The sequence below is a fragment of the Phocoena sinus genome, chromosome 9 (genome assembly GCF_008692025.1).
Source record: "Phocoena sinus isolate mPhoSin1 chromosome 9, mPhoSin1.pri, whole genome shotgun sequence".
Lineage (NCBI taxonomy): Eukaryota > Metazoa > Chordata > Mammalia > Artiodactyla > Phocoenidae > Phocoena > Phocoena sinus.
This window is the reverse complement of record NC_045771.1, coordinates 10,673,531-10,701,261: the sequence shown is the minus strand read 5'-3', so window position 1 is coordinate 10,701,261 and position 27,731 is coordinate 10,673,531. Positions and strand designations below refer to the sequence as shown.

The following is a 27,731-nucleotide window of genomic DNA, read 5'->3' as shown; positions in this document are numbered from 1 at the left end:
ATCCTACCACATCTCCCCACCTACACTGTTTCTACCCACTGTAACCTTTCACCCTAGACTATTGCGACATCCTCCTCAGTTGTTCCTCTGCCTTTACCTCCTAAATCCATTAGGGACAAAGCAGATCTGGTTTATGATTAAATCAGATCGTGTCAATCTTCTGCTCAAATCCCATTTCACTCAGAGAAAAGCCAAAATCAACCCAGCCCCCGTACCCATCACTTCAACGATCACACCTCCTTCCCCATTCTGCTCCAGCCGCCCCTTGCTCTGCTGTTCCTTGAAAAGGGCAGGCGTAACTCCCACCACCGGCATTCATCACTGGCTACTGCTCTGCCTATACATGAACATCTTCATGACTTACCCCTCACCTCCTTCAAGTTGCTCATTGACCTAACATAACCACCTCTGTACGAGGGGATTTAATCTGCCCTCGCCCTCAGCTTCCGGGAGATAACCTCTAAACCCTTGGATTATAGAGCCTGAGAAGAGGGTCTCTGTTTGCCTGGGGACCTTGCTGATTTAGGGTAGGGGCTTTGGGTCAGCTTGACCTCTGGAGGGGCAAGAGGCTGACATCAGCCACATGGTCAGTCAACCACGCCTACGTGAAGAGTCCCAACTCTGGACACCAAGATGTGGGTGAGCTCCCCTGGTTGGCAATACTCAATGCTACTGCCACACGAGGCTGCCGAGAACATCACACAAAGATGCTGAGTGCTGTCTACAAGTCCACAAGGAGAGAACAACTGGGCCCTCTGCATTTGGAACTTTCCTGGCGCTGCCCTATGCGCCACTTCACTGGCTGCTTTCTTTTCATCCGTATCCTTTCCCTGTAATAAACCGTACCCAGGAGCATTACAACTTCCATGAGTTCTATCTGTCCTTGTAGCAGATTACTGAAGCAGCGGGCAGTCTTGAGGACCCCTGAACTCACAACTGGTGTGAGACACGAGGGCAGCCTTGCGGACTGCGCTCCCTCCCGACTCTGCTCCACCCCCGCCTCCCCTGCCACTCACACTGCCAGCCCTTCTAACCCCTCTCTGTTTCCCATCACATTTACCACCTTCAAATGTATTACTATATATCTGTATTGTAACTGTTTCTTTTCCTCCAGCTAAACAGAGATTCCACAAGTACCAACTGTAGGGCCAAGGTCTGGTATAGAGTAGGCATTCAGTACTCAACTGTTGAGTGAACCCTAGCGACTCCGGTCAGGCAATTTGTTTAAACCAAAGCCAAGGACACAATTTTAGGCTGGCTGCTTATAAACAGCTTGGTTATTAATCTTAAAACACACACACACACACACACACACACACACACACACACACACACGGTGGCCAGAAAGAAAAACTTTCATTATACGTTTGTTCCCACCATTCGTTCCTTATCGGGAACAAGCTGATTGCCCCCTTTAATGTAAGCTCAACATTGTCGGTCAGGGTTCTCTCTCCACTAGTTGAAGGAAGTTTCACTACAAAGTTATACAGCACCTGTCCTCCCAACATGAAAAATATGTATTAATGATTGCTGTATCCCAGATACTAGCCGTTTAATTGGCATGCCATTTTATGTCTCGATGCCAACTGCTACATACTTGAACTAGAGCAGCTGCCACTGCATTACGACAGTAGTACTACGGTTATTCTACGTCAGATGCCCAATTTGACCATACACTTCTGAAAGCAGGGACTATGTCTTAACCTAAATTATCTGGTACACAGCATAGCACCTGGCCCATTGTCAGTGTTCAAAACTAGTTGTTGAATCTCGTATCTACCTGTGACTGAAGTGGATGGTGAAGGCTGATACTGGCAGAGACTCTGTATACTATAGTCCATGTTATAATGTCTCATCTTCATCTTACTATCTCTTCAAAATAGCCCTTATTCCTCTGTTGTTGAAATAAAGTAAACAGGGAGGCTTACAGGTAGAAAAAGACAGGACAAAAGGACAGTCAGATAAAAATTTTCTATAAAGGTCAAACAGACCTTCAAATAATAGCTCCATCTTTCAAAAACATTCAAGCTAGGACTCAAAGTCTGAATATCTTACAACTGTTTTTGAGTGTACTTCGTTGTTCTGTTTACGGTTGCAACCGTACGCCAGCGTGACTCATAACCTTGATGAGGGCACCAATTCTGCTTTGGGGCAGACAGCCATACTGCCATCCCATCCTTCTTCAAATACTCCAGTACCTAACTCTATTAGAGCAATTTTCATGCTGATTTGTTGTTTTACTTCTCTCTCCTGGATCAGGAAGACCTAGATGCCTGCTCATTATTGTAACCCTCCAGATTAGCACAGTACCTGGCACAAATTAAGAGCTGTTTTTTTTTTTTTTAAGTGCTTGTTCAAACTGAACACTACATGGAGCATGGGAAGAAGCAGAAACAGGTACAGAGAATTTTATCAACATTCCAGTATCCCTAGAAAAAAAATCATTATCATTTTGTTTTAAGTCTACACTAAGATTCCTACACTAAGATTTCTTTTAAGGCTCCACTAAGACTTTTACCAAGTACCTTCAGAAAATTAAATAATTTTTAATATTTTGGTAAATATATTAGCTAGTGTAAAATACTAAAAAGTCTCTGAGGGGTCTAATCTTCAATGAATGCTGTCATAGGTAAGGTCTCCAGAGTCAACATACTCTAAAAGAAACAGCCAGGTGACTCAGGTGCTGACTACACGGTGCATTCAAAATGTGAAAACAGATCAGGCTAAATACTATTCTGGTTACTATACATCAGTAAAAAGGTTTTTTTAATAGTAAGTGGATACAAATTCAAAATTAATTAAAGAACACTTAAAAGAAATGTAAGAGGTCTTAAAAAGATAGGCAAACCTTCCCTAGTTCTGAGCAAACATCACTAGGTTGAGCAGGCCATAATGGGTACCTAGAGTAACTGATACACTTTAGAACAGGAGCAGTTTGTTCTTGCTGATAAATTAGATGGCTACTTTGAATTACATTTCATGCTGTTTTCAGAAACAGCTCATTTCCTGCTGCCAGTACTAAAGCTACCTGCAACTATGTAGCCTTAACTTCATCACTTTTTATCTTCCAAGAATGGTATCAAATTACATGCTCACAGTTAGCTTTGGACACATCCACAAATATCCTCCCTCTTTAAAATATGCCTGGCTGGAATAGTTGGCTCTCCATACCTGTGGGATTTGCATTTGTGGATTCCACCAACCGCAGACTGAAAATATTTGGGAAAAAAATTCCAGAAAGTTCCAAAAAACACACTTGAATTTGCCACGCACCAACGACTCTTTATATTGAATTTCAACTACTTACAGAAAATTCACATTGTATTAAGTATTATAAGTAATGTAGAGATGATTTGAAGTATACAGGTGGATGCGTATAGGTTATATGCGAACACTACATCATTGTATATAAGGGACTTGAGCATCCACTGATTTGGGTATCCGTGAGAAGTCAGTCCTGTAACCATTCTCTCACAGATAGAGGAATAAATGTGTTACTTTCACAACATTTATTATAAAAATACTAAACAATACCGAGTGTTAAAAAAAAGTTATTCTCAAAAAAGTTATTCTCCCTTAATTGCAAGTTTTCTTAAATGTATTTTTCGATTTCCACATTTTTACAGGTCATCATATGTGTCTAAGTAAAGGAGGGAAAAACACGTAGCAATACCAATCTTTTTGATTGTGTGCTTGGGAGGAAAAATTTTTCCTCTACCCTTATAGCTTCTTTTGGCTGGTTTAGTAATTAAGTTGATGTAAGACAGATTAACTGGAGAAAAACAAATTTAATTACATATGTATGGGATCCCATAAGAGTATGAGATCCAAGGGCAAGTAGGGAAGCTGAGGCTTTAATATGCCATCCTGAGCTAAGGAATGGGATAGGGGCCCGGGGCTTCAAAGGGCAGGAGGGCAATTCATAGGACAGTAAGAACAGATGTTTGGTAATTAGATGTTTGCCCTGCTATACAGATAGTTCATTCAGATACAGTTATTTCTGGTAACAGCTCTCTCTGAGCCAGAATCCCCATCTAAATTCTTTTACGTAGTTAAGGGAGAGGTAAAGTTCTTTTCTCGAGTCTTCTGGGTCTTGACTGCCTTCAGCTCAAAATAATCTACATGCCCAAGTGTCATATTTTGGGGTCATGTACTCTGCTCCCCTTCAATTGCAAAATTCAATTTACATTTTTACCTCCAACCTGTACCAATCAGCGTTACGCAAGTTTTAACATAACTTAATGCAACATAAAATCTCAATTATCTCTAATAAAATTTTAGGGAAAAAACTTTAAAAGTTCATTTTTCAATAATAAAATGAAATGATTTCAAATTTTTTTAAAAGAATAAGATTATTCCATTTTAACTTAATATAAAGCAAATATTTCCAAAGTTACCCCCAAAACATACATCTGTATACACTAAACGTCAGTAATCACAATTTATTATCATAAAATTCAAGAAATGGATAACTACACAGATTCTATTTCCTCAACAAGTAGAGTGAGTTCATGCTTCTGGATTTGTTTGTTAATAAACAACCAATTACATTTATGCAAGGTTCTTTTTAAAGTGACATCTTATAGTAATGAAAACTCTGATTATAAAAGAGAAACGGTAAGCTAGGATTTACTCTTGTGATTATGACATGCTATTAAAATAATTTATCCTCCTGCAATTTGTTTCATTTCTGTGTGCCTTAGTTAACTGTGTAACTAAACTTAAATGGATTCCACCCAAATATATGTAAATATCACTGGAGATCCAAATAAAAATATTTTCATAGCAAATTATACTCATTCCTCTGTATGTACCCTGCAGTAGCAAAGGATCTGTACTTACTCTTGCCTGTATATTATCATCAAGTTTCACATTATAAAAAAGACTTTACTTTGAATCCTGAAGTTACTGAAAAACTCCTGCCCTACATGCGACTTCTATGAAGCCTTTTCCTTTAATGACATTATCTCTGCATACAATTTCAGAGACTGTGATGGCATTTTTTCAGTATTGTATTTCAAAGATGTTGGCACTTTTCATATTCTCTTACTGTTCTTTGAGGCTTATTCAAAAGCTCAGTCATAAATGCCCAGATAGCCTTCTGTATCTGTAATTACATTAAATAGAAAGCCCACTACTTTTTTTTCACTAAAAAATACTTTCTTCAACATGTTAGCTACTTCCTGCTATTCAGTCAGAGCAGAAGCCTAACCGAATTCAAGTCTGAACTCCTTAGTTAACACCCATTCTCTACAATATACTTTACCATATTTCTCATCCCCATTGTGCACTCATGAGAGGAAACAAAACTGATTTCTTCACCACCCACAATCAAGCTCTCCAGAATCCCCAACAGCTACCTGTGGCCACAGACAATGCAGTGCACTCTGAAAAGGCAGGCCAGGACCACATGCTCCTGGGGTGAAAGGGAACTTCATCTAATCCAACCACCAATTCAGTACAACACAATTTCTCCCAAGAAGAGGCCATGAAAACAATGCTTGAACAGCTCATGAAGAATCAGGAGAACTGTAGAAGTGGAGAGCACCAACAGGGAAGTACTCCTCCTGCAAGGATAAAAATCTGCATGGCAAAATCTAAAGAAAAGAAAGGTCAAATCTAAATTTAGAGGACCATTTCAACCTGAAACTAATGTTATACCCTCCAGAGCCTACCCAAAGATTACAGTTCAGAGTTAACCAGAATAGAACTGTAGCCATCTGATCACTATTAAGCCAAACCAAAGCTTCCTTTATAGCACTCCTATCTCAAGATTAGTTTTTCTCTTTAGAGCAAAGAAATCTTATACTCAAGGGTTAACCACAGCTTTAACAAGTTAGCCTTAAACAGAGGAAAGTTTAGGGAAAAAAGGAAAAGGGAATTTGAAGCTTACAGCTTTAGAAGATATGCCATTCCACATTTCTTCTGGAGAGCAGAAAACCGCCAGAGACAGAAAACCATGACACCTTTAATTCTGGAGTAACTCAGCTTATTCAGTCACCCCTTAGAAAATTTACATGGGAACTTTCAATAAAAATACAATAAACTTTAAAACCTTGGCATGTGAAAACTATCGGATCAACTGCCTAGATTTCAAGCCTGCATAAAGACTGAATACACCTGAAATTACACGTCTAGGATACTAATAGTTACAGCCCACAATGATTATTTGCATCATTCTACCACTAGTTTGACACTGTTGCCATTAAAAATGGAGAAGAATTACTCTTCAACTATCAATGAATTTTAGCCTGCTATCACTATGTGGGATTCTCACATTATGGGAAAGAAGAACAGCTCTTCATGAAATTAGTTCTTATCTTAAAAGCTTAAGTTAAGATCCTGAACAAAGATAAAAGAAATTAAAGTAATTTTCAAAGAAAAACCTGTCAATATATTCCAAGCATCCTGAAGAACACTCAGATTTCAGTTTCACAATATAATGAGCTTTCACAATTGAAAGTTACAACTGCTCATGCATAATGACTATGTGAAGGGAATAAAACTAAAATATTGTAATGCACCCTATGACTTACTGGGCAAGTAGAACTTTAAAGCAAAAAACATAATAAAAAATTTTAAAAAAGAGGTCCAAAGAAGAAAAATGAGTTGGAACACAACACAGGCAACGTTGACTAATCAAGAGGATTTAGGGCCCACATATGTACAAACCACCACTTCCAATGCTGTACTTCCCAGCTGAGGGTTGTTTCCTCCAGTGCCATCAAACCTGCTTCCACTGCCACTTCTGGAGTCCTGATTTCATCCTTCCTGCCAGAATTTCAGAAGCTAGGAACAATGTCCCATTACCAGAAGTACTATAATTCTACTTCACTATGCATTAAATGGGCTTTTATGGGCTAGTCTAAGAACTTAACCAACATTGTAATTTCATTTCCGTAAGAAAATATATTCTGAGTTTAAAAGTACAAAAAAAAAATACTTTGGGTACAGCTGTCTATACAAAGTTATTGTTTATTAGAGCCAATCAACACAATAATATATTTCTTTTGCAAAGTTAAATCTGACACTCTCCTAGGATCTTTCACTATTAACTTTAGTTTTTTTTAATTAAACCAAGCCAAGTATCTTATTCTCAACTAGCACAAAAGGGCAAAAACTGATTAAAAATTCACAATAACTACATCCAATAACTTACAAAATGCTCAGGATCCACCGCCCTCACTCTTATGTAATTTTACGGCAGAATAAACCATTTAGCATAAAACTACCATGGAAGCCTGTATTGATTGTTTTGCAGTAATTAGTTTTGGATTAGGTTTCTATGTTTTCAAATACTAAGTTTTGTCAAAAATAGAGTCAACATATTGCAATAAGTCATTTATTAACAGAACTGTATATAAAAAGAAACCTGTCTATCCATAAAAGACTCTGTGATGAGGTAGGGCTAAAGTAGAGCAGATGGTTGTTTAGACAAAGGGACGATTTATAGCATAAGAGACTTTGAGAACCTGTAATATGTATTTATTTTCAGTCCACTTCAAAAATCTATTTTGAGGACTCCTTTACTTCCCTTTATTTCCCAAACTCCTTTGAAGATCAAGAGCAGACTGGAAGGGCTTCCCTGGTGGCTCAGTGGTTAAGAATCCACATGCCAATGTAGGAGACATGGGTTCGAGCCCTGGTCCAGGAAGATACCACATGCCGCGGAGCAACTAAGCCTATGTGCCACAACTACTGAGCCTATGCTCTAGGGCCCGAGAGCCACAACTGCTGAAGCCCATGCTCCTAGAACCCGTGCTCCGCAACAAGAAAAGCCACCGCAATGAGAAGCCCACGCACTGCATCGAAGAGTAGCCCCTGCTCGCCGCAACTAAAAAAAGCCTGCAAGCAACAATGAAGACCCAATGCAGCCAAAACTAAAATAAATAAATTTTTTTTTTCTAATAAGCAGACTGGAAGGCGGTTTTAAAGAAAAAAGAGGGGGAAAGTTTAACCAAAAAAAAAAATTCAAGGCTCAGATCACAAAAAGAGGAAGGAGAAAAGGACAGAATAATCTATAATAAGTCATTTTGTAAACCACTGGGACCTAATCAAACTTATAAGCTTTTGCACAGCCAAGGAAACCATAAACAAAAAGATAATCTACGGACTGGGAGAAAATATTTACAAACATTGCGATCGACAAGGGCTTATTTTCTAAAACATACAGACAACTCATACAACTCAATAATGACAACAACAAAAGCCCAATCACGTGAAAGGATGCTCAACATCACTAATGATTAGAGAAATGCAAATCAAAACTACAGTGAGGTATTCCACTCACACCGGTCAGAATGGCTATCATCAAAAAATCTACAAACGATAAATGCTGGAGACGGTACAGAGAAAAGGGAACCCTCTTGCACTGTTGCTGGGAATGTAAATTGATACAGCCACTATGGAGAACAGTATGGAGGTTCCTTAAAAATCTAAACATAGAATTACCATACAACCCAACAATCCCACTACTGGGCATATACCCAGAGAAAACCATAATTCAAAAAGAGTCATGTACCACAATGTTCACTGCAGCTCTATTTACAATAGCCAGGACATGGAAGCAACCTAAGTGTCCATGGACAGATGAATGGGTAAAGAACATGTGGCACGTATATACAATGGAATATTACTCAGCCATAAAAGGAAATGAAACTGAGTTATTTGTAGTAAGGTGGATGGACCTAGAGTCTGTCATACAGAGTAAAGTAAGTCAAAAGAAAAACAAATACCGTATGCTAACACATATATATGGAATCTAAAAAAAAATAAAATAAAAGGTTTTGATGAACTTAGGGGCAGGACAGGAATAAAGACGCAGATGTAGAGAATGGACTTGAGGACATGGGGAGGGGGTACGGTAAGCTGGGACCAAGTGAGAGAGTGGCATGGACATATATACACTACCAAATGTAAAACAGATAGCTAGTGGGAAGTAGCCGCATAGCACAGGGAGATCAGCTCGGTGCTTTGTGACCACCTAGAGGGCTAGGATGGGAGGGTGGGAGGGAGACGCAAGAGGGAGGAGATATGGGGATATATATGTATACGTATAGCTGATTCATTTTGTTGTACAGCAGAAACTAACACTACATTGTAAAGCAATTATACTCCAAAAAAGATGTTAAAAAAAAAAAGACCTTACATATTGGACTCTGAGCTTGGTTAAGTGACTGATTGCTTGGTTAAGTGACTGACTGATGCAGACACAAAGAGATAAAAGGGAGTAAGTACAGTTGACGCAGCTCACACATGGCCCAAATGGTATGGTACAAGCGAGCAGAAAATTCCTCACAGAACTCAACCATCTTTAAAGTGTCCTCGTCTCACCTGAGTAGTTCTTCTGTGTCTGTCAATAGCTGCCATCAGCAACTCCAGCTCTCATCAGAGGCCATAAAAATGATTAGATTTCTTAACAAGAAGATTGACTAAACATAAGCCATTTACACTTCAAAAAACAGTTGAAGGGCAAAAGTGTAATGTCAGACTTTATCTCAAGTATTGTTTCTACCTGGGAAGCGGAAACAATAACTCGTCTCCTAACAGTCATAGAAAGGGTGAATTTATGATGGATTTCAAGTATACCATACTACAGTATGCATAATCCTTTCAGTTTTCTCATATCACAGAACAATTCAAACTTCAGCTGAACCATTAGTTTCTATGAATGGCATTAGCATGAAGCAGCACATGTGAAGGGGTCCCTTAACATTAGATCTTTTTCTTTTTGGTGGGGGGAGGCTGCATTGGGTCTCTGCTGCTGCATGCGGGCTTTCTCTAGTTGCGGCGAGCAGGTGCTACTCTTCGTTGCAGTGCGCGGGTTTCTCAGTGCAGTGGCTTCTCGTTGTGGAGCACGGGCTGTAGGCGTGCCGGCTTCAGTAGTTGCAGCGTGTGGGCTCAGCAGCTGTGGCTCGCGGGCTCTAGAGCGCAGGCTCAGTAGTTGTGGTGCACGGGCTTAGTTGCTCCGCGGCATGTGGGATCTTCCCAGACCAGGGCTTGAACCCATGTCCCCTGCATTGGCAGGCGGATTCTTAACCACTGCGCCACCAGGGAAGTCCCAAGATTTTTTTTTTTTTAATTAACAAGAATTACTGCAGGCACATGGCAACATATCCACTTAAACAGGCAACACTAATTCAGATAGGTGAGTTGATAATAGGCAATAGAGAACTTTGAAAAACCAACTGTTCCTATGATAATAGTAATTTGAATCAAGAAAGAGACAGCAGAAATTAAAGAGGTAAACTATTGTATAGTTTTGAACAAAAACTGTATAAAGTTTCCACCAGGCTTCAAGACTTACCTGGTTTTGAAAACTATAAAAGCCATTGGCACTAGACGCCTATAAATTCCCATCAGCATCTCATTTCTCCCCAGGCTTGCTCTATTCCTGATATTCCTACGTCAATGTTCCTAGCCTTTCAAGTCTATCACAAACATATCAGCTTCTTTTACCCACCATTCCTTGCATACCTCATCAATCCCAAACGCATCCTATCCTACTTGCAAATTTCAGAATTAAAATTTTTATAAAATTTATAAATTAAAAAATTTTGAAGTTGGGGGCAAAACATTTTCAGAATTGACTGCAACACTGCTTCAGATAAAAAGTCACTTCTATAGTTAAAAGGTAATATTTAGCACATGGAGATCAAGCATAAAGAAATTAAAATGCATAAAATTATTTAATTGTTGCCTAAATGTAAAGTTTTTGACCATTGTATCTATTTCATCTTATACAAATACAAATCTGGATGGCCCTGGAGGTTCATTCGCCTCCCTCCCTTCCCCCATTTCTGGATCTTTTCAAAGAGCAAGCTCAGCAGGTCAGAGTTAATCAAAGAACAGGCTCAGATGAGCTGCCAAGGAGCCAAGGATCCCACTTGCACCAACCAGAAATTCCTACTGTGAGAGAGTCACCTAGAGGTTCCAGCAAAGATGTGGGACATTATGGGGTGAAGTTCCTCTCCTGGAGCGACCTCCAAGACACGTCCCAGGCCAGAGGTGCCAGCCTAAGCACCTCTCTGCAGGATGGGAGCCTGGGGAATCTCATGTGCTCTATTTCTCTGCTTGTACATTTGCCCCCAGTAAACACTAGGTAACCACTACACTGTGCGTTGTGTAGTCTGGGGCATGTGTGTCCCGCCCACTTTGTCCCTTTTCCTGCCAGGCTCTATGCTGTTTTCCAGATGCATTTTTACTTTTAAAGCTCACAGCCTGTGATACATCATTTACACATCAGGAAACTGAGTTCAAAGAAATTTTAAATTATCTACTTATTCACCTTTTAAATTAATGACGAGATAAGAACATAACTGGTGCTAGAGTGTAATTTTCCAAAGTTTAAAAATATGACTTTCGGGGCTTCCCTGGTGGCGCAGTGGTTGAGAGTCCGCCTGCCGATGCAGGGGACATGGGTTCACGCCCCGGTCCGGGAAGATCCCATATGCTGCGGAGCGGCTGGGCCCGTGAGCCATGGCCGCTGAGCCTGCGCGTCCGGAGCCTGTGCTCCGCAACAGGAGAGGCCACAGCAGTGAGAGGCCCGCGTACCGCAAAAAAAAAAAAAAAAAAAAAAAATGACTTTCATATAATGAACAATGCCAAAGGTATTATTCAACTCATTAACTAACGGCGGTAACAGTTCAATTTTGAATAGACACAAGATTACTAAAATGAATTTGCTAATAGATGCAAAAATGGTGACTCCATTATAAGAAGGATTCGAGAAATAAGCACCAAAGCACTCAGGGTGCCTCAGTGAACTAACAGAAACAATGAACAAACATTACTTAGGTCTTTGGACTTAACTGCTTAACAAAAAGGAACCATTAGGCATTTCCTTTCGCCTAGTGGCACCGTGAAAAAATTACTGATACATTAAGAGTGCCATAAACAGAAAGAAAATTTAGAAATCTCTGCTACAGGGCAATAAAATATCAGGGGCTCTCTCTTTTTCGGTGTTTAAATCAACTGTAACTCTACTGGGTAAAAACTATGCATTATGATGGATAAGAATCATTCACACAACCATCAGTCACAACTTCTACCCCGACGGAGTTGCCGAACAGCTCAGACAAAAGAAAATGAGTAAAAAGTATACACCCCAAATATAGTCACTGGAGGGTCCACAGAGACAAGCCCAGTACTCCACTGAAAAGACACCAGGTAATCTCTTTTGCTCATTTTCAAGTCTTGAACAAGTTTTCCCAACTCAGATTACAGAAGGTAGTAACAGAAGTAAAGCAAAAATCATAGGAGATGGGAGGGGAGCAAGGGCAGCTACAATCCAGGAGTATTTTCATCAAGAATTGCAGAGTATGCATTGCCAGCAAGGACGTACTACAAGGGACAGTCTGTTATGTGGCTATTGGACACATAATGGTACAACCTTTCTGGAAAGCCATTTGGTAACATGTACTAGAAACTGTAGGGACTCAGATCTTGGATTCCGTAATTCCACTCTCAGAAATTTTCCTTCAACATATAATGTGGACCACGATATAATCTATCTCACAGCATTAATTACAAAAGTGAAACATGTGGAATAACTTAAGTAGATTTCCCAGCTTAAATATTCTTTCCAGAAACCCTGTAAGTCTCAAATCCTTTCTTTGCAATCCACTTAACACACAGGATTTCCTCTATGATGTCTCTTATCACACTGCACTCTAACTTCCGATTTTCACATCTATTTGCTCTATTAGGCTATAATCTCCATAAAGGCCTGGATCACGTATTTCAGTTGCATGGATTTAGCATGATGCCACATGTATAGTAGGCACTAAAAGGTTGGCTCAATGAAATTATTATACAGCCTGAAATACGTATATGTTTCCTCTGTGGAGATGAAAAAATAATTACAAGTATTAGCAACATCAAGACAAAATTATGTCAGAGAAAAGCCTCAGGTTATATCCCAACTACATTGATAGACCATCAGAATCATTTGCATATATTTTGAAAAGCACAAACTGCCAACAGAGGGGACATGCACCACAGTGCATCTCTGATCTCTGATGCAGAGAAAGAGATCGCAGCGTCACACCAAGGGGAGCCAATCTCTGCCACTGTGTATATGTCCTGAATGCATGATCACACGAGGCATTTCCACAGACAACAATAAAGCGCTGAAGAAAACCACCGTATGCTATTAGCTTAAAGCAAGTTTGAATAACGATAAATATTATCCTTAAATGTGATGGAGATTGTTTTAATTATGTTAAAAAGGAATCTGGTATGTTTCTCAGGTCAGTGCTTCTCAAACTTTAAGGAGCATAAGACTCACGTAGGGGTCTTGTTAAAATGCAGATTCTTATTGTGTCAGTCCAAAGTGGGGCCTGAGATTTGGCATTTCTTACAAGTCCCAGGTAATACCAATAGTGCTAGGATAGGGACTTCAATCTAAGTAGCAAGGTCTCATACAAGGAAATTCATAAATGTAAAGAAGGGTATGAAAAGCTCCATTCTCCTGGGGGTTTTTTGGGAATCCTAAAGCGCTATTCTCTCCTCTGATGATTTATCAAAACCCTTCTGATCAGGATTCTCAATATCCTGCAAATGCTACAGTTTAAAATAATGGAAAACACAGAAATGGAAGAGAGGTCATCCCTCCAGATCCCAGGGAAATTAAAAAGATATTAAAAGAATAAAATGAACAACTCTATGCCCATAAATTTTTGATAATCTAGATGAAATGGACGTATTCCTTGAAAGTCTGCCAACACTCACACAAGAAGAAATAAATGATCTGAAGAGGTCTACATCTATTAAAGAAATTGAATCAATAATAACCTTGCAAAACAGAAAACATGAGACCCAGATGGGTTCACTGGTGAATTCTACGAAATATTTAAGGAGAAAATCATACAAATTCTATACAATCTCTTTCATAGGATAGAAGCAGAAGGAATACTTTCCTAACTCATTCTATGAGGCCCCATTACCCTAATGCTAAAGACATTAGCAAAGATATTACAAAGATATTACAATAAAACTACAGATCTCTCGTGATCATACACGCAAAAATCCTCAAGAATATATTAGCAAATTGAATCCAAAAAATGTATGGAGAGAATTATATACCACAACCAAGTGGGATTTATTTCAGGCATGCAAGACTGATTCAAAAATCAATTAATGTAATCCATCACATCAGCAGACTAAAAATGAAAAACAACATGATCATTTCACTACATACAGAAAAAACATCTGGAAAATCCAACGCCCATTCATGATAAAACCTCTCAGTAAACTAGGGATAGAGGGGAATGTTCCCAACTTAATAAAGACTATCTCCAAAATACCTACAGCAAACATCACACTTAATGGTGAGAAACTCAAAGCTTTCCCAGTGTGGTATCAGAAATAACAGACAAATATATCAAAGGAAAATAATAAAGAGCCCAGAAATAGACCCTCATAAATACAACTGATCTTTATCAAAGGAATAAAGGCAATACAATGGAGCAAAGACAGTCTCTTCAACAAATGGTTCTGGAACAACTGGACATACACATACAAAAATATGAATGTAGACACAGACCTTACAGCCTTCACAGAAATCAAATGAAAATGGATCAAAGACCCAAATGTAAAATACAAAACTTCAAAATTACTAAGACATAAGAAGTAAACCTAGATGACTATGCATATGGTGATGCCTTCTTAGGTACAACAACTAAAAGCACAATCCATGAAAGAAAAAAGTAATAAACTGGTCTTCCTTAACATTAAAAACTTCTACTCTTGGGCTTCCCTGGTGGCACAGTGGTTGAGAGTCCGCCTGCCCATGCAGGGTACACGGGTTCGTGCCCCGGTCCGGGAAGATCCCACATGCCGCGGAGCGGCTGGGCCCGTGAGCCATGGCCGCTGAGCCTGCGCGTCCAGAGCCTGTGCTCCGCAACAGGAGAGGCCACAACAGTGAGAGGCCCGCGTACCGCAAAAAAAAAAAAAAAAAAAAAAAAAAAACTTCTGCTCTGCAAAGGACAATGTCAAGAGAATGAGAAGACAAGCCACAGCCTGGTAGTAAATATTTTCAAAAGATAGATCTGATAAAGGACTTTTCTTCAAAATATACAAAGAAACATTTAAAACTCAACAATAAGAAAACTCAATTAAAAAATGAGCCAAAGACCTTAACAAAGGCCTCACCAAAACAAGTTATACATGTGCCAAATAAGCACATGAAAACAAGCTCCACATCGATCATCATCAGGGAAACACATGTTAAAACAATACCACAGACACAACTACACACCTATGAGAATGGCCAAAACCTAGAACACTGACAACACCAAATGCTGGTGAGGAAATGGAGCAACAGGAACTCTCATTCATTGCTGGTGGGACAGTAAAACGTACAGCCCCTTCGGAAGATAGCTGGGTGGTTTCTTACAGAACTAAACTTTATCTTACCCTGTGATTCAGCAATCACATTCCTCGGTTTTTACCCAAAGGTGTTGAAAACTTATGTCCTCACAAAAACTGCACATGGATGTTTATCACAACTTTATTCATAACTGTTAAAACTCAGAAGCAACCAAGAAGTCTTTCAGTAGGTGAATGGGTAAACTGTGGTACATCCAGATCATGGAATATTATTCAGTACTAAGGAGAAATGAGCTATCAAGCCATGAGAAGACATGGAGGAACCTTAAATGCATATTAATAGGTAAAAGAAGCCAATATGAAAAAACTACATACTGTACGATTCTAACTATATGACATTCTGGAAAAGGCAAAATTATGGAAAAAAATTAAAAAATCAATGTGGGGGGGATAAATATGCAGAGCACAAAGGATTTTAGGGCAGTGAAAATGCTGTTATGATTCTATAAGGATATATTTCATTATACATTTGTCCAAACCCATCGAATGTGCAACACCAAGAGTGAACCCTACAGTAAACTACGGACTTTGGTGATTTTGATCTATCACTGTCGGTTCATCATCTGTAATAAATGTACCACTCTGGTGGAGGATGTTGACAATGGGGGAGGCTATCTATGCATGTGTAGGGGGTCTATGAGAACTCTATACATGAGAACTCTGTACATACTCTCTATACATGAGAGTTCTATGAGAACTCTCAATTTTGTTGTAAACCTGAAACTACCCTAAAAAAAATAAAGTCTTTTTTTTTAAAAAATGGAAAAGAGGCTCTCAGTAAGTGTTCTTGAGAAGGACATCTCATTTTTCAGGAGCAGGTTACTGATGCCTATACTGGATAGTGGAACTGAGAAATAAGAAATGTAAGGAAAATTGCTGCTATGTCTTCCACTGCCTAGAACGGTTCCTGGTACACGGCAATCACTCCAATAACTATTGAATACATGACTACAATATTTAGCCTGGAAAAAGAGAAAAAAGGAAGAAAAATCTGGTTAAGGTCTGTCAGTATTTGAAGGCAATTAAGTAGAAAGTAAGTCAAAGTCTTCTGTATGATTTCAGTTGAAAAATAAGAGAACTAAAGGTCAATTTCAGCTTAAGTACACATTTTAAACAATCAGTTGACCAACAACAGTATGTAATTTCTCAAAAAGTCAGAACTACCCGAACATGTTCAAGCAAAAAAGTCGGAGAGCCATCTCAGAGGGGCGCTACCAAAGACACACTTGCCCCAGAACACTAAGGATTTCTAAAGTCGTCTCTCCACACAGGATTCAGTACTCACAGCACTTTTACTCACATTAAGAATAAACTGCAAGAGTAGTTTTCCTACTTTGAAACAGAAAAATAAAGTTGCCTCAACGTAAACAGCGGCAACTGGGCCAGAAGCCCAATTTATACAATTTACACATGGCCTAAGAGTAAATCAAAAGCTTAAATTCTGTAAAGTCATAAAAACAAAAGAAACTATTCCACAGTGATAAATGAACACCTTCAAAGACAATGGTGTGATAAAGATACAGAAATACCCTCAGAATGAAATCCATTTGTTTGAGCATCTGTTTTCCACCTACAAAGAATAACTCTTTCTGATGGATTTAACCAAGAAAAAAAGAGAATACAATTCATTTAAAGGAGAAGTTAATGCACAAACACACCTCATTTCCCTAGAGAACCTCCAAAGACATCTGGTGTTAATGTATCAAAAAACACAGAAGATTTTTTTCCTTTTTGGTGTGACCAAGCCATGACATTTTAGCACTGCGAATATTACAGCTGCCCCCACAGCTCCTCACTTGATATTTTCAATTGTTTTGTCTAAAAGAACAGTATTATTTCTGATAATGCTACAAAGGACCAATTTACAAGACTTTTTTTAAAATTAAGATTATTTTTTAAATCACTTTAGAAGCTTTTGTTTCGGAAAGCATGTAGCTATTAAAACGCTAATATGGAAAAGGTGTGCTCGGGGGATGCTGCAGACACTTAATACCACCAAAACAAAGGAAACTGATTCTCTAGATCATGTGGAAAAAGATGGCTTATAAAGTTAATGAGATATTACTTAAGGCAAAAGAAACAATTTGGCCATTAAGAATGAGGATGAACCAAACATTTTTGTCATCAAATATAATGAAACAAATTAAAAGAACAACAAAAATTAAGGCAAGTATGAAAATCAAGTAAAATACATGGAAAAGTTAAACTACAAACACACAAAGTGTAGATATGACAGCAAAGTCTTAGTAAGTGAGAAATAAACTGAAGAGAATAAAAAGAAAGGAGTCCAACAATTATGAGTTATACACCAGGAAAAGCATTAAGAGTCAAAGCAGACACTTTCCCCTTAACACGCAAGAGACTTGAAGACTACCTGGGCTAGATTTCTAATTGGGCAGATGAGTGAAGAGGATTAACCCTTGAAACTGGAAAATCCACTAGTTTGCCTCTTCGATTTCTTAGCTATCCCTGGAGAGCAAAGACATCACAATCCTTAAGCAGAAGCTTTAGCCTGAGGGCTATGTGCCATCCACAAAGGGATGAAAATTTCTTTAGAAACAAACAAACCAACCTGCCAGTTTTCCAAGTTTCAAAGCAGGCATAGCACTTTAATTTAAACAACAAAAAAGCCATGTTGATACTACGAAAAACAGTCAGAAAACCCAGGTTGTACTCCTAGCTCCAATACCTGTCTCCAAAGGCTTTCTGTGGGAAAGAAACATTTTATTCCCTGTGTATCAAGTTTATCCCAAAAGTATGAGTCTGTGAGCTCACCCTTGCTGATACGAATAAAAACAAAATATTTGACAAATTATCAAACTAAAGTATCTCTAATGAAAATTTAGCATCTGATTTGAGACATGCTAGAAGTGTAAACTAAACATGGAGTTTGAAGATGTAGTACAAAAAAATGTCAACTGCTACGGCATTAACAATCGTTTATTTCTCATTACATGTTGAAATTATATCATTTTAGACATTAAAGTTCACCTGTTTTACCTTTTTAAAGAGGCTACTAGAAAATTTTAAAGTACATATGAAATTTAGATACTCAGAAGTGTTGAATGAATAGAGAAAATCTGTATAGAAGTACAAAACAGATAGAGAAAATCTGTATAGAAGTACAAAACAGATAGAGAAAATCTGTATAGAAGTACAAAACAGACAGAGAAAATCTGTATAGAAGTACAAAACAGACAGAGAAAATCTGTATAGAAGTACAAAACAGACAGAGAAAATCTGTATAGAAGTACAAAACAGACAGAGAAAATCTGTATAGAAGTACAAAACAGACAGAGAAAATCTGTATAGAAGTACAAAACAGACAGAGAAAATCTGTATAGAAGTACAAAACAGACAGAGAAAATCTGTATAGAAGTACAAAACAGATAGAGAAAATCTGTATAGAAGTACAAAACAGACAGGGAAAATCTGTATAGAAGTACAAAACAGATAGAGAAAATCTGTATAGAAGTACAAAACAGATAGATAGAGAAAATCTGTATAGAAGTACAAAACAGATAGAGAAAATCTGTATAGAAGTACAAAACAGATAGAGAAAATCTGTATAGAAGTACAAAACAGATAGAGAAAATCTGTACAGAAGTACAAAACAGATAGAGAAAATCTGTACAGAAGTACAAAACAGATAGAGAAAATCTGTACAGAAGTACAAAACAGATAGAGAAAATCTGTACAGAAGTACAAAACAGATAGAGAAAATCTGTACAGAAGTACAAAACAGATAGAGAAAATCTGTACAGAAGTACAAAACAGATAGAGAAAATCTGTATAGAAGTACAAAACAGCAACTAAGAGACTGACATTGACTTTTTAATTCATCCACCAGCTATATTCAAATGGAGTGATATTAAAACCTCCCTTTACTTGGTAATCATGAGAATTCTGAAATGTGGACCGAGTCAATTTTTTTTAAAGTTGAAAAGTTTACAGCTGAAAAAGTAAACTGACGTACACTATTTCTTTGGGGCTGAATTGTGTCCCGCATAAATTCCTGTGCTGAAGTCCTAACCTCCTGCACCTCAGAAAGTGACTGTATTTGGAGATAGGGCCTTTAAAGGGGTAATTAAGGTAAAATGAAGTCCTATGAGTGGGGACTAATCCAATAGGACTGGTACCCTTATAAAAATAGATTAGAACACAGATGACCCACAGACCAAGGGGCAACATGTGAGGACACAGAGAGAAGGCAGCCATCTGCAATCCAAGGAGAGGCCTCAGGAGAAACCAACCCTGCCAACACCTTATGGACTTCCAGCCCGAGAACTGTGAGAAGATAAACCTGTTTAATCCAGCCAATCAATGGCACTTTGTTACGGCAGCCCCAGTAAACTAATACACTGTTCCAAACAGTTCAAATTTTTCTAATAACTGATGCGGTTTTGCTTTTCACACTTAAATTACAAACTCAGTGCTTCAGTCACACTAGCCATACTTCAAATGCTCAACAGCCACAGATATTAGATAGCCCAGATCTAAAGAAGAGAACAAACCAGAATGTCTAACAAGAACGCTTAATTAGTTGGGATATGTGACCAAGAAGCATCTTGCTACTATACATTGAAGAATTTTTCATCTGTAATTTAAAAATAAAGGCAAATGCAAATAACTCAGATCTACCCTTATGTCATTCTTATAAGGATTTGCTAAATAGAGATTACAGAAGGGAGTTAACAGTTTAGGACTATGTTTGGTACCAACGAATGTCATCACCAAGGGTTCTTGAGAGATCTGTTGCTGCAAAATGCACAGAACTACTGATGCAGGTGGCCAGTACACATTTATATCACAAAGGAGCCAAAACTCTAGATACAGATTACCCAGGGATTCCCAAATTAGCTTCTAGTAAAGTGGGGAACGCTAATATCCATCTTCAGGTTTTATACTCCTTTTACAAACTTAGGCATTTTCCATGGAAATTAAGTTCCAGAAATACAAGAGACGGTAGGAATACTATACTAGTATATGAATACTAGTATAGGAATGAATCTGAGATATTCCCAGATTCATTTCCACTTAACCATGAGGCATCAAAAAACTATGACCACTATAAAGAATTTCGTGCATCTAGAAATAATAAATTCAACAAGCGTGGAAGAAAAATACAGAATCCAGGAAAAAATAGTTTTGGTAGCCCTAAGTGAACACATTACTAAATAAATAGCTATCTCCTTTGAGAATTAGAAAAATGAATGCATTTCAAAATGTAATAATCAATATAATAAAGATCTAACACAAAATATTTTACATATGCATAGACTCTACTTAAACTTGCTTTTTATACTTTATACTAGCTTAAATTTGACCAAGGAGTTCACGTTTGTATATATTCCTACTTTCCATAAAGAAACTAAGGCTCTAAGAAATTGAGTGTCATGCCCAAGGTCACATAACTAGCGAAGAGGATGCCTAAAACTCAAACCCGGACTTCTAGGTCCAGAACTTTTCTATAGGTTTTACCCTGTTGAAGCATTAAAACTATGCCCAGCACACAGTGTCATGTAAATCTTAGTTGTTACAAAAATGTGTCATATAAGAATGCTGACTTGATCAAGTGTGTGTTCATAATACCTAAAATGGTAATTTGATTTATAATAAACCTCAATAATGGTAATTCAGTTTGGAAGAAATAACTCCCAAGAGCATTATGGTCACAGGAATCCTTTCAAAATTTAAATGTATATAATCTTTTTGCAAAGAAATGGAGAGTGATAGATAAAAGGCCTTCTAGCACAAATTTATGACGAAATTATGTGGGGAAAATAAAATGGAACTTTTCAGTTACAGTTTATTATATATACTTCTAAGTGAATGATGATTCATACCAAACTGCTGTATTTTTCTATTCCGTCATATCAACTTAAGAGGGATATAAACACTTTATTTAAGATGCCAATACTTGGGGCTTCCCTGGTGGTGCAGTGGTTAAGAATCCGCCTGCCAATGCAGGGGACACGGGTTCGAGCCCTGGTCTGGGAAGATCCCACATGCCGCGGAGCAACTAAGCCCGTGGGCCAACTACTGAGCCTGTGCTCTTGAGCCCGCAAGCCACAACTACTGAAGCCCACACGCCTAGAGTCCGTGCTCCGCAACAAGAGGAGCCACCACAACGAGAAGCCTGCACACTGTAACGAAGAGTAACCCCCGCGTGCAGCAACGAAGACCCAACGCAGCCAAAAATAAAAATAAATAGATGTCAATACTCAATGTTAAGGGGGATTTTAAAATGTGAGGGACAACTGTGCTGGATTTAAAAAGACTGAACCAAATGCACAGGTAGTCCTAGTTTGGAACAAGCACCTGGAAAAGTTGTTTTGAAAATGAGAAACTTTAAATATGGTTGGGTATTACACACTGATATTTGACATGGAAAAGTAGAGTTATGAACAGAATAAAGCAACTCACAGTACGTTCTCATTTTGGTTTAAAAATACCTAACTGTATTTATACACAGAAAGTATCTGGAGGGATATAAATATGAATATACACACACTAAATGTTCACAAACATGGAGATAACAGTGGTAATCTCTGAGAGGCTGAAATACAGCATTTTTATTTCATTTTTGTTTGTCCATATCTCCTTTTTATAATGCGTATGTACTATGTTGTGAAAGTTTACAAAAATGTTTAAATATCAGTATTTTTAGTAAGCCAGAAATTAAAACCTCTGTAATTATTTGCTCTATGTCATAGGTTTGTGAAATGAGCACATGTAAAATAATGATTCTAAGGATGGTTTTACTCTTCACTTTTATTTTAGCTATGAAGTATTTAAAATACTTTACTTTCAAACATATGGAGTTCTAAATATAAAGCTTGATAAAAACTGAAATGATCAGACACTAAAGCAAAAACAAAATCCAGATTTTTAAGAATATTTTGAAAATGCACCTATACTTACAGAGTTTACAATAGCAATAGTATGTGCTTACCAGTTAAACATTACTCTTCATCAATTTAAAAAAACCTTTAGATAAAACGTTAAGAAGTCAATGAGCAAAATAACTAAAATGTCTGCATTCTTACTATGTATCAGTGTTAAAACGCTTTACAGATACTCTTTAATCTTCATAACTCTCCTTGGAAAGTGTCATTCTATTTTATTGATGAGAAAATCAAGACAAAGAACTATGTATCCAGAAAACATAAGGAAACTCCTACTTGGTAATCATTTTGCAATATATACATGTATCAAAGCAAAAGTAATACAACATTATATATCAATTATATCTCAATTAAGAAAAAGAAACTCCTACAAATTAAATTCTTTAAAAACATCACAGACAACCCAATAGAAAAATGTCAAGAATAACCATCATCAAAAAGTCTATAAATAATAAATGCTGGAGAGGGTGTGGAGAAAAGGGAACCCTCCTACACTGTTAATGAGAATGTATACTGGTGCAGCCACAATGGAGAACAGTATGGAAGTTCCTTAAAAAACTAAAAATAGAGCTACCATATGATCCAGCAATCCCACTCCTGGGCACACATCTGGAAAAGATGAAAACTCTAATTCAAAAAGATACATGCACCCCAGTGTTCACAGCAGCACTATTTATAATAGCCAAGACACGTTAGAAACCTAATGTCCACTGATAGATGAATGGATAAAAAAGATGCAGCATATATAAACAACGGAATATTACTCAGCCATAAAAAAAATGGAATAATGCCATTTGCAACAACATGGATGGACCTAGAGATTATCATACTAAGTGAAGTCAGACAAAGACAAATATCATATGATATCACTTATGCAGAATCTAAAAAAATGATACAAAGGAACTTACTTAAGAAACAGATCCACAGACACAGAAAACAAATTTATGGTTCCCAAAGGGGAAATAGAGGGAAGGGATAAATTAGGGATTTGGGATTAATAGATACACACTACTATACATAAAATAGATAAACACCAAGGACCTATTGTATAGCACAGGGAACTATATTCAATACCTTGTAATAACCTATAATGGAAAAGAATCTGAAAAAGAATATATAGATATAGCTACAGATATATGTATAACTGAATCACTCTGTATGCCTGAAACATTAAAAATCAACTATACTTAAAAAAAAGAAAAAGAAAAATGGCAAGAGACAAACATTTCCCAAAGATGTACAAACAACCAATAAACAAGTGACAAGGTCAGCATTCTGCCATAAGGGAAATGCAAATTAAAACCACAGATTCCTCTATACATTCACCGGAATGGCTAAAATTTTAGAATAACAATTCTAAGGATTGAAAATGAACATTCAAGGTGATAAACGTAGCATGAGCTAAGGCGAAAGTATTGAAGCTCCAATAAATGTTCACATAAGTAAACAGTGGGGAGTTCAGCTTGGCTTGGACACAGAGAGGTGATAAAAAAAGTATTCCGGAATAGTGGTTAAGAGTCAGATCACGGGCTTCCCTGGTGGCGCAGTGATTGAGAGTCCGCCTGCCGATGCAGGGGACACGAGTTCGTGCCCCAGTCCGGGAAGATCCCACATACCGTGGAACAGCTGGGTCCGTGAGCCATGGCCGCTGAGCCTGCGTGTCCAGAGCCTGTGCTCCGCAACGGGAGAGGCCACAACAGTGAGAGGCCCGCGTACCGCAAGAAACAACAACAACAAGAAAAATATATATATATATTTCCCTGAGCTAATGATCATTCCAGAGATGTGCATTTTGGTCCACCTAGCAATTAGTTAATCTGAAGAGAATCAGTTTGTCAGGATGCCTGCTATACTAAATCTGGGTACACATTATAGGTACATCATGCCTAAAAATTAAATTCACAGAAGTTATCAATACAAAAACTGCCTCTCTGCTATAAAGTATTAAGTGTCTGTCTGATGACGGGAATCCCTCCAAATGTAAAGTTAACCTCGAATACTTACCGAACTACTATAAGAGGCCAGGCATTGCAAGGGTCCCTCATCATACACTTTTCTGTGTTTAAACATCTCTCATTTATCTAGAGTCGAAGTAAACTTCTAGGGAGCCCATGCTTCTAGGCCAGTGTTTGAGAAGAGATGGGAATCTGTACAAACTGTTACCCTTAGGAACAGGAGGAAACTAGGAGAACCACTAAATCCCAAAGATCTCCTCCAAGGAGCTCGGGATTCTACCTGGTAGATCTGTGCTTCATAGAGGATATCACAGTTCTTTACAGTTCCCCCACATGCCCTGTCCCAGTGAGGAGCTTACACATGTCTGACTTGACGAGTCTAGGCCTCCTTCCTAAGCCTTTGATAAAACACAGAGGGAGCAGAACTGCCTGTGTTTCCTACTATTTCCTACTTTTCTATTGCTCCAGACCCTTGCTATCTCAGCACTGACCCAGAGATCCAACCATGTTAGCCTTACTGCTGAATCTAAGAGCTTACTGCTCTTGAAGCCAAGTGCTTTACATGTTTTACAACTCATTTATACTCACAGTAACCCTACCAAAGATTCCTATTTTATAGATGTAGAAACTGAAATACAACCAGCAAAGCTCAGATTTAAACCCTGAGACCCTGTTGCCTCACTCCAACCTTTACTATGCAGCACTATCTATATGACATATCTCATTAAACATAGAGAACACTAGAAATCCCCCTTTCTAACGAAACCTAAAGCACTTAGATTTAGTAACAAATCTTAACGTCAACAGGCCACCTGAATCCAATGCTCTCTCTTGGAAATGCTATTAGTGCCGCCACTGCTGGATAACAGAACTATGAAATTTCATTTGCAAAACATTTATGTTTGCCAGTGCTTTTCTTAACTTAGGAGAAGCCGTTTAGTTATGATTAAACACCCAACCTCTTAACCAAGTCAATGTAAACATATCTGGGTTCAGATTCTAGCTCCATTACTACCTGTTTCCTTTACTTGTAAAATAAGATATGAAGTATATATAAACAACTTAGCACAGCAGATGACTGGAGAGGAAGGAGTCAGTGTTCCCTACTGTTATGATCCTTTGATTGTTTTACCATAAATACTCCCAGGATGTGGGAAAGCTGACAAGTTCAAATCAAATTCAATATCCCGCCCCCTCCCAAAAATACTCGTGAATTCATGGGTTTAGAGAAAACTTTAAACATGAAAAAGCTATGCATTCTATTTAAATTGATGAACTGATAAACTAGAAGTTCTACACAACAGAAACACAATAAAAACTGGTAAATAAAAAATGTTTATCACGCAATTAGCACACAAGTCAGTTAGACAATGACTGCGACTAACAATTAGCTTCAAAGAACTCATTCTTCCACCTATTTCCATGTGAATTACAATGCCTTTACACTTAGAAATAATAAAAATTCTTGAGTATTACATCTTTAAAGCATTTTTTATTGGGTAACCTCAGGCATTTTCCATAGATTACAAACGGTCACCATGGGCAGGCAATAATAAAGGTAATAAGGACTGACCTTTACCCCTTTGGCGTCTAATGTCCTACTGTTAAAGATTAGTTCAGGCTGTTAAGGGCCTAAGAGCTCACATTACAAGTAGGGCTTAGTCTTCTCCAGGTGAAGGGCATGAAATACATCACCTTTTAGCCCTCACAACAACTCTACACCGCAAGGACTAAAAACTATCCTCGTTTTTTTCAGATAAGGAAACTGAGGCACAAGAGAGGTTGAGTAATATGCCTAACTGGAGGACATCTGAGGCAGACTGGAAACCATTCTGGGTCTGGAGTCCAGCCCTCTTAACCTCATCAAGGCTCTGGGGGTGAGCACATCAATATCACTGTAAAACGTGTTAAGAAATACGGTACCAGTGGGAAGCAGGGGTTCCAACGGGGTAATAGCATGCTCCATAACGGATTACTGGTGTCTGCATTAAAAACATAAAAACGCCACATTAGAACTTCTAGCTAATTAAACAGCGCGCGAAATCCTCAGTACATTTGGTCTCCGGGGCGGAGCACCGAGCGAGCCGCGCTCCTGGCGTGCGGGCCCGGGCACGGCAGGCAGGGCGCGCGGCGGCGGGGACGCGGGGGACTCGAGCCCGAGGGGTTCCAGGGCGCCAGGGGCAAAGCATGCGGGCGCCACGCGTGCCTCGACAGGGCCGCCCCATCCAGCGTCTCCCCGCGCCGCCGTCACCATCCGGGGACCGGGGGAGCCAAGAAAGCCAGAGCGGCGAGGGGCGGCCACCTCCTCCCCGCCCCGGCCTGTAGCCCGCACGCCGGGAACGAAGGCGGCGCGCTGGGCTGCTGTCGCACTTACATAATGGCGGGTGGAGCCACCAGCGAGCGGAGCGCAGACTGCGGGAACGAGGGCGATCGACCGCTCGGCGCTCGGCTGAGAAACCTCGGCGACGCGTGCTCCCCGCTCGCAGATTTAAGTGAACGGCGCTTGAGGCGGCCCCGCCTCCTTCCGGGAGCCGGAGGCGCGTGCAAGCAGCTTGCCCCGCCTGAACCGCGTGTCCACGCAGGTGACGGCGCCGTACTATCTGCTCACCCGGCCGCTGCATTCTTCCCGCGCCGCACTCTCTTCTAGGCTAGCTCGTACCCGAAGCCATCGCTGGTGTTTCTGCCGAGCGCTCGTCACTGAACTTTGGCACGGAGGCCGCTATTTGCTCCAAACCAAGCATTAATTTCCCCGTTACCCTTCGTCAGCTTGGCGTCAGAGCCAAGCAAACGTCCCAAGTTATCCAGAGCCCGTTTTCTCGGTCCTCATTCTTTTTGATCTCTCGCTTGAAGCTTGTGTACTTAAGGAGCACGCCTTCGTTAAAGTCTTCACTTGGTTGCAACAATCACAGAATGTTTTCGTTGGCAGGAACTTTAAGCTGCTTACTTGCATCTCCGCTCGCTCCAACACTCCCAACTTTAAGAGTTCATTCTGTGGCCACGCAGCCTTTTCCAAGACTGTGCAAACCAGATCAATAGACTTAGACTCCCTAGGCTTTACCTTTTCCAGGCTAAACTCTTGTTCTTTCAAGGTTCTTATAGGACATGATTTTTAGACTCCACCATCGTGGTTCCCATCCTCTGTATTTAATGTTGCTCAGAAACTGTGATTCTGACAGCTGTTGAGAACCGTGCAACTGTCAGCACGTGACAACTCGTGCAAACCCCTGCGCTAAGAGACGTGACCAACTCTATCACGGTTTCTATTAGGCGGATCCCTAGGACACACAACCATTAAAATGCCTAGCTGAGAAACTTCTAGCCAACAGCTGATGGCAGGCCCCCGACCTCCCAAAGGGCTTGAAATTGTGAATATGTTTCTTAAGACTCAGAAGCATCTCTCTCAAAGACCCGAGAGCCATTCCCTGCAGAGGCAGTCTTCAGGAAGGGTAGGGCCTCTGGCTCCCAGTCTCTGTGGGAG

The 27,731-nt window shown here is 39.2% G+C and overlaps 1 protein-coding gene across 2 annotated transcripts in view; it reads right to left on the bottom strand.

The window, feature by feature from the left end:
• The window catches only part of TPK1 (thiamin pyrophosphokinase 1), a 339,062-nt gene extending 312,349 nt beyond the window's left edge, over window positions 1-26,713 (bottom strand). For both annotated transcript variants that reach the window (XM_032644015.1, XM_032644016.1), the window contains exons 1-2: window positions 26,628-26,713; window positions 26,177-26,235 (exon numbers count right to left, since the gene is read on the bottom strand). In XM_032644015.1, coding sequence (XP_032499906.1) covers window positions 26,177-26,219 — 43 coding nt within the window. In that variant the 5' untranslated portion in view covers window positions 26,220-26,235; window positions 26,628-26,713. The remainder of the gene's footprint in view (window positions 1-26,176; window positions 26,236-26,627) is intronic.
• Window positions 26,714-27,731: the final 1,018 nt, after the last annotated feature.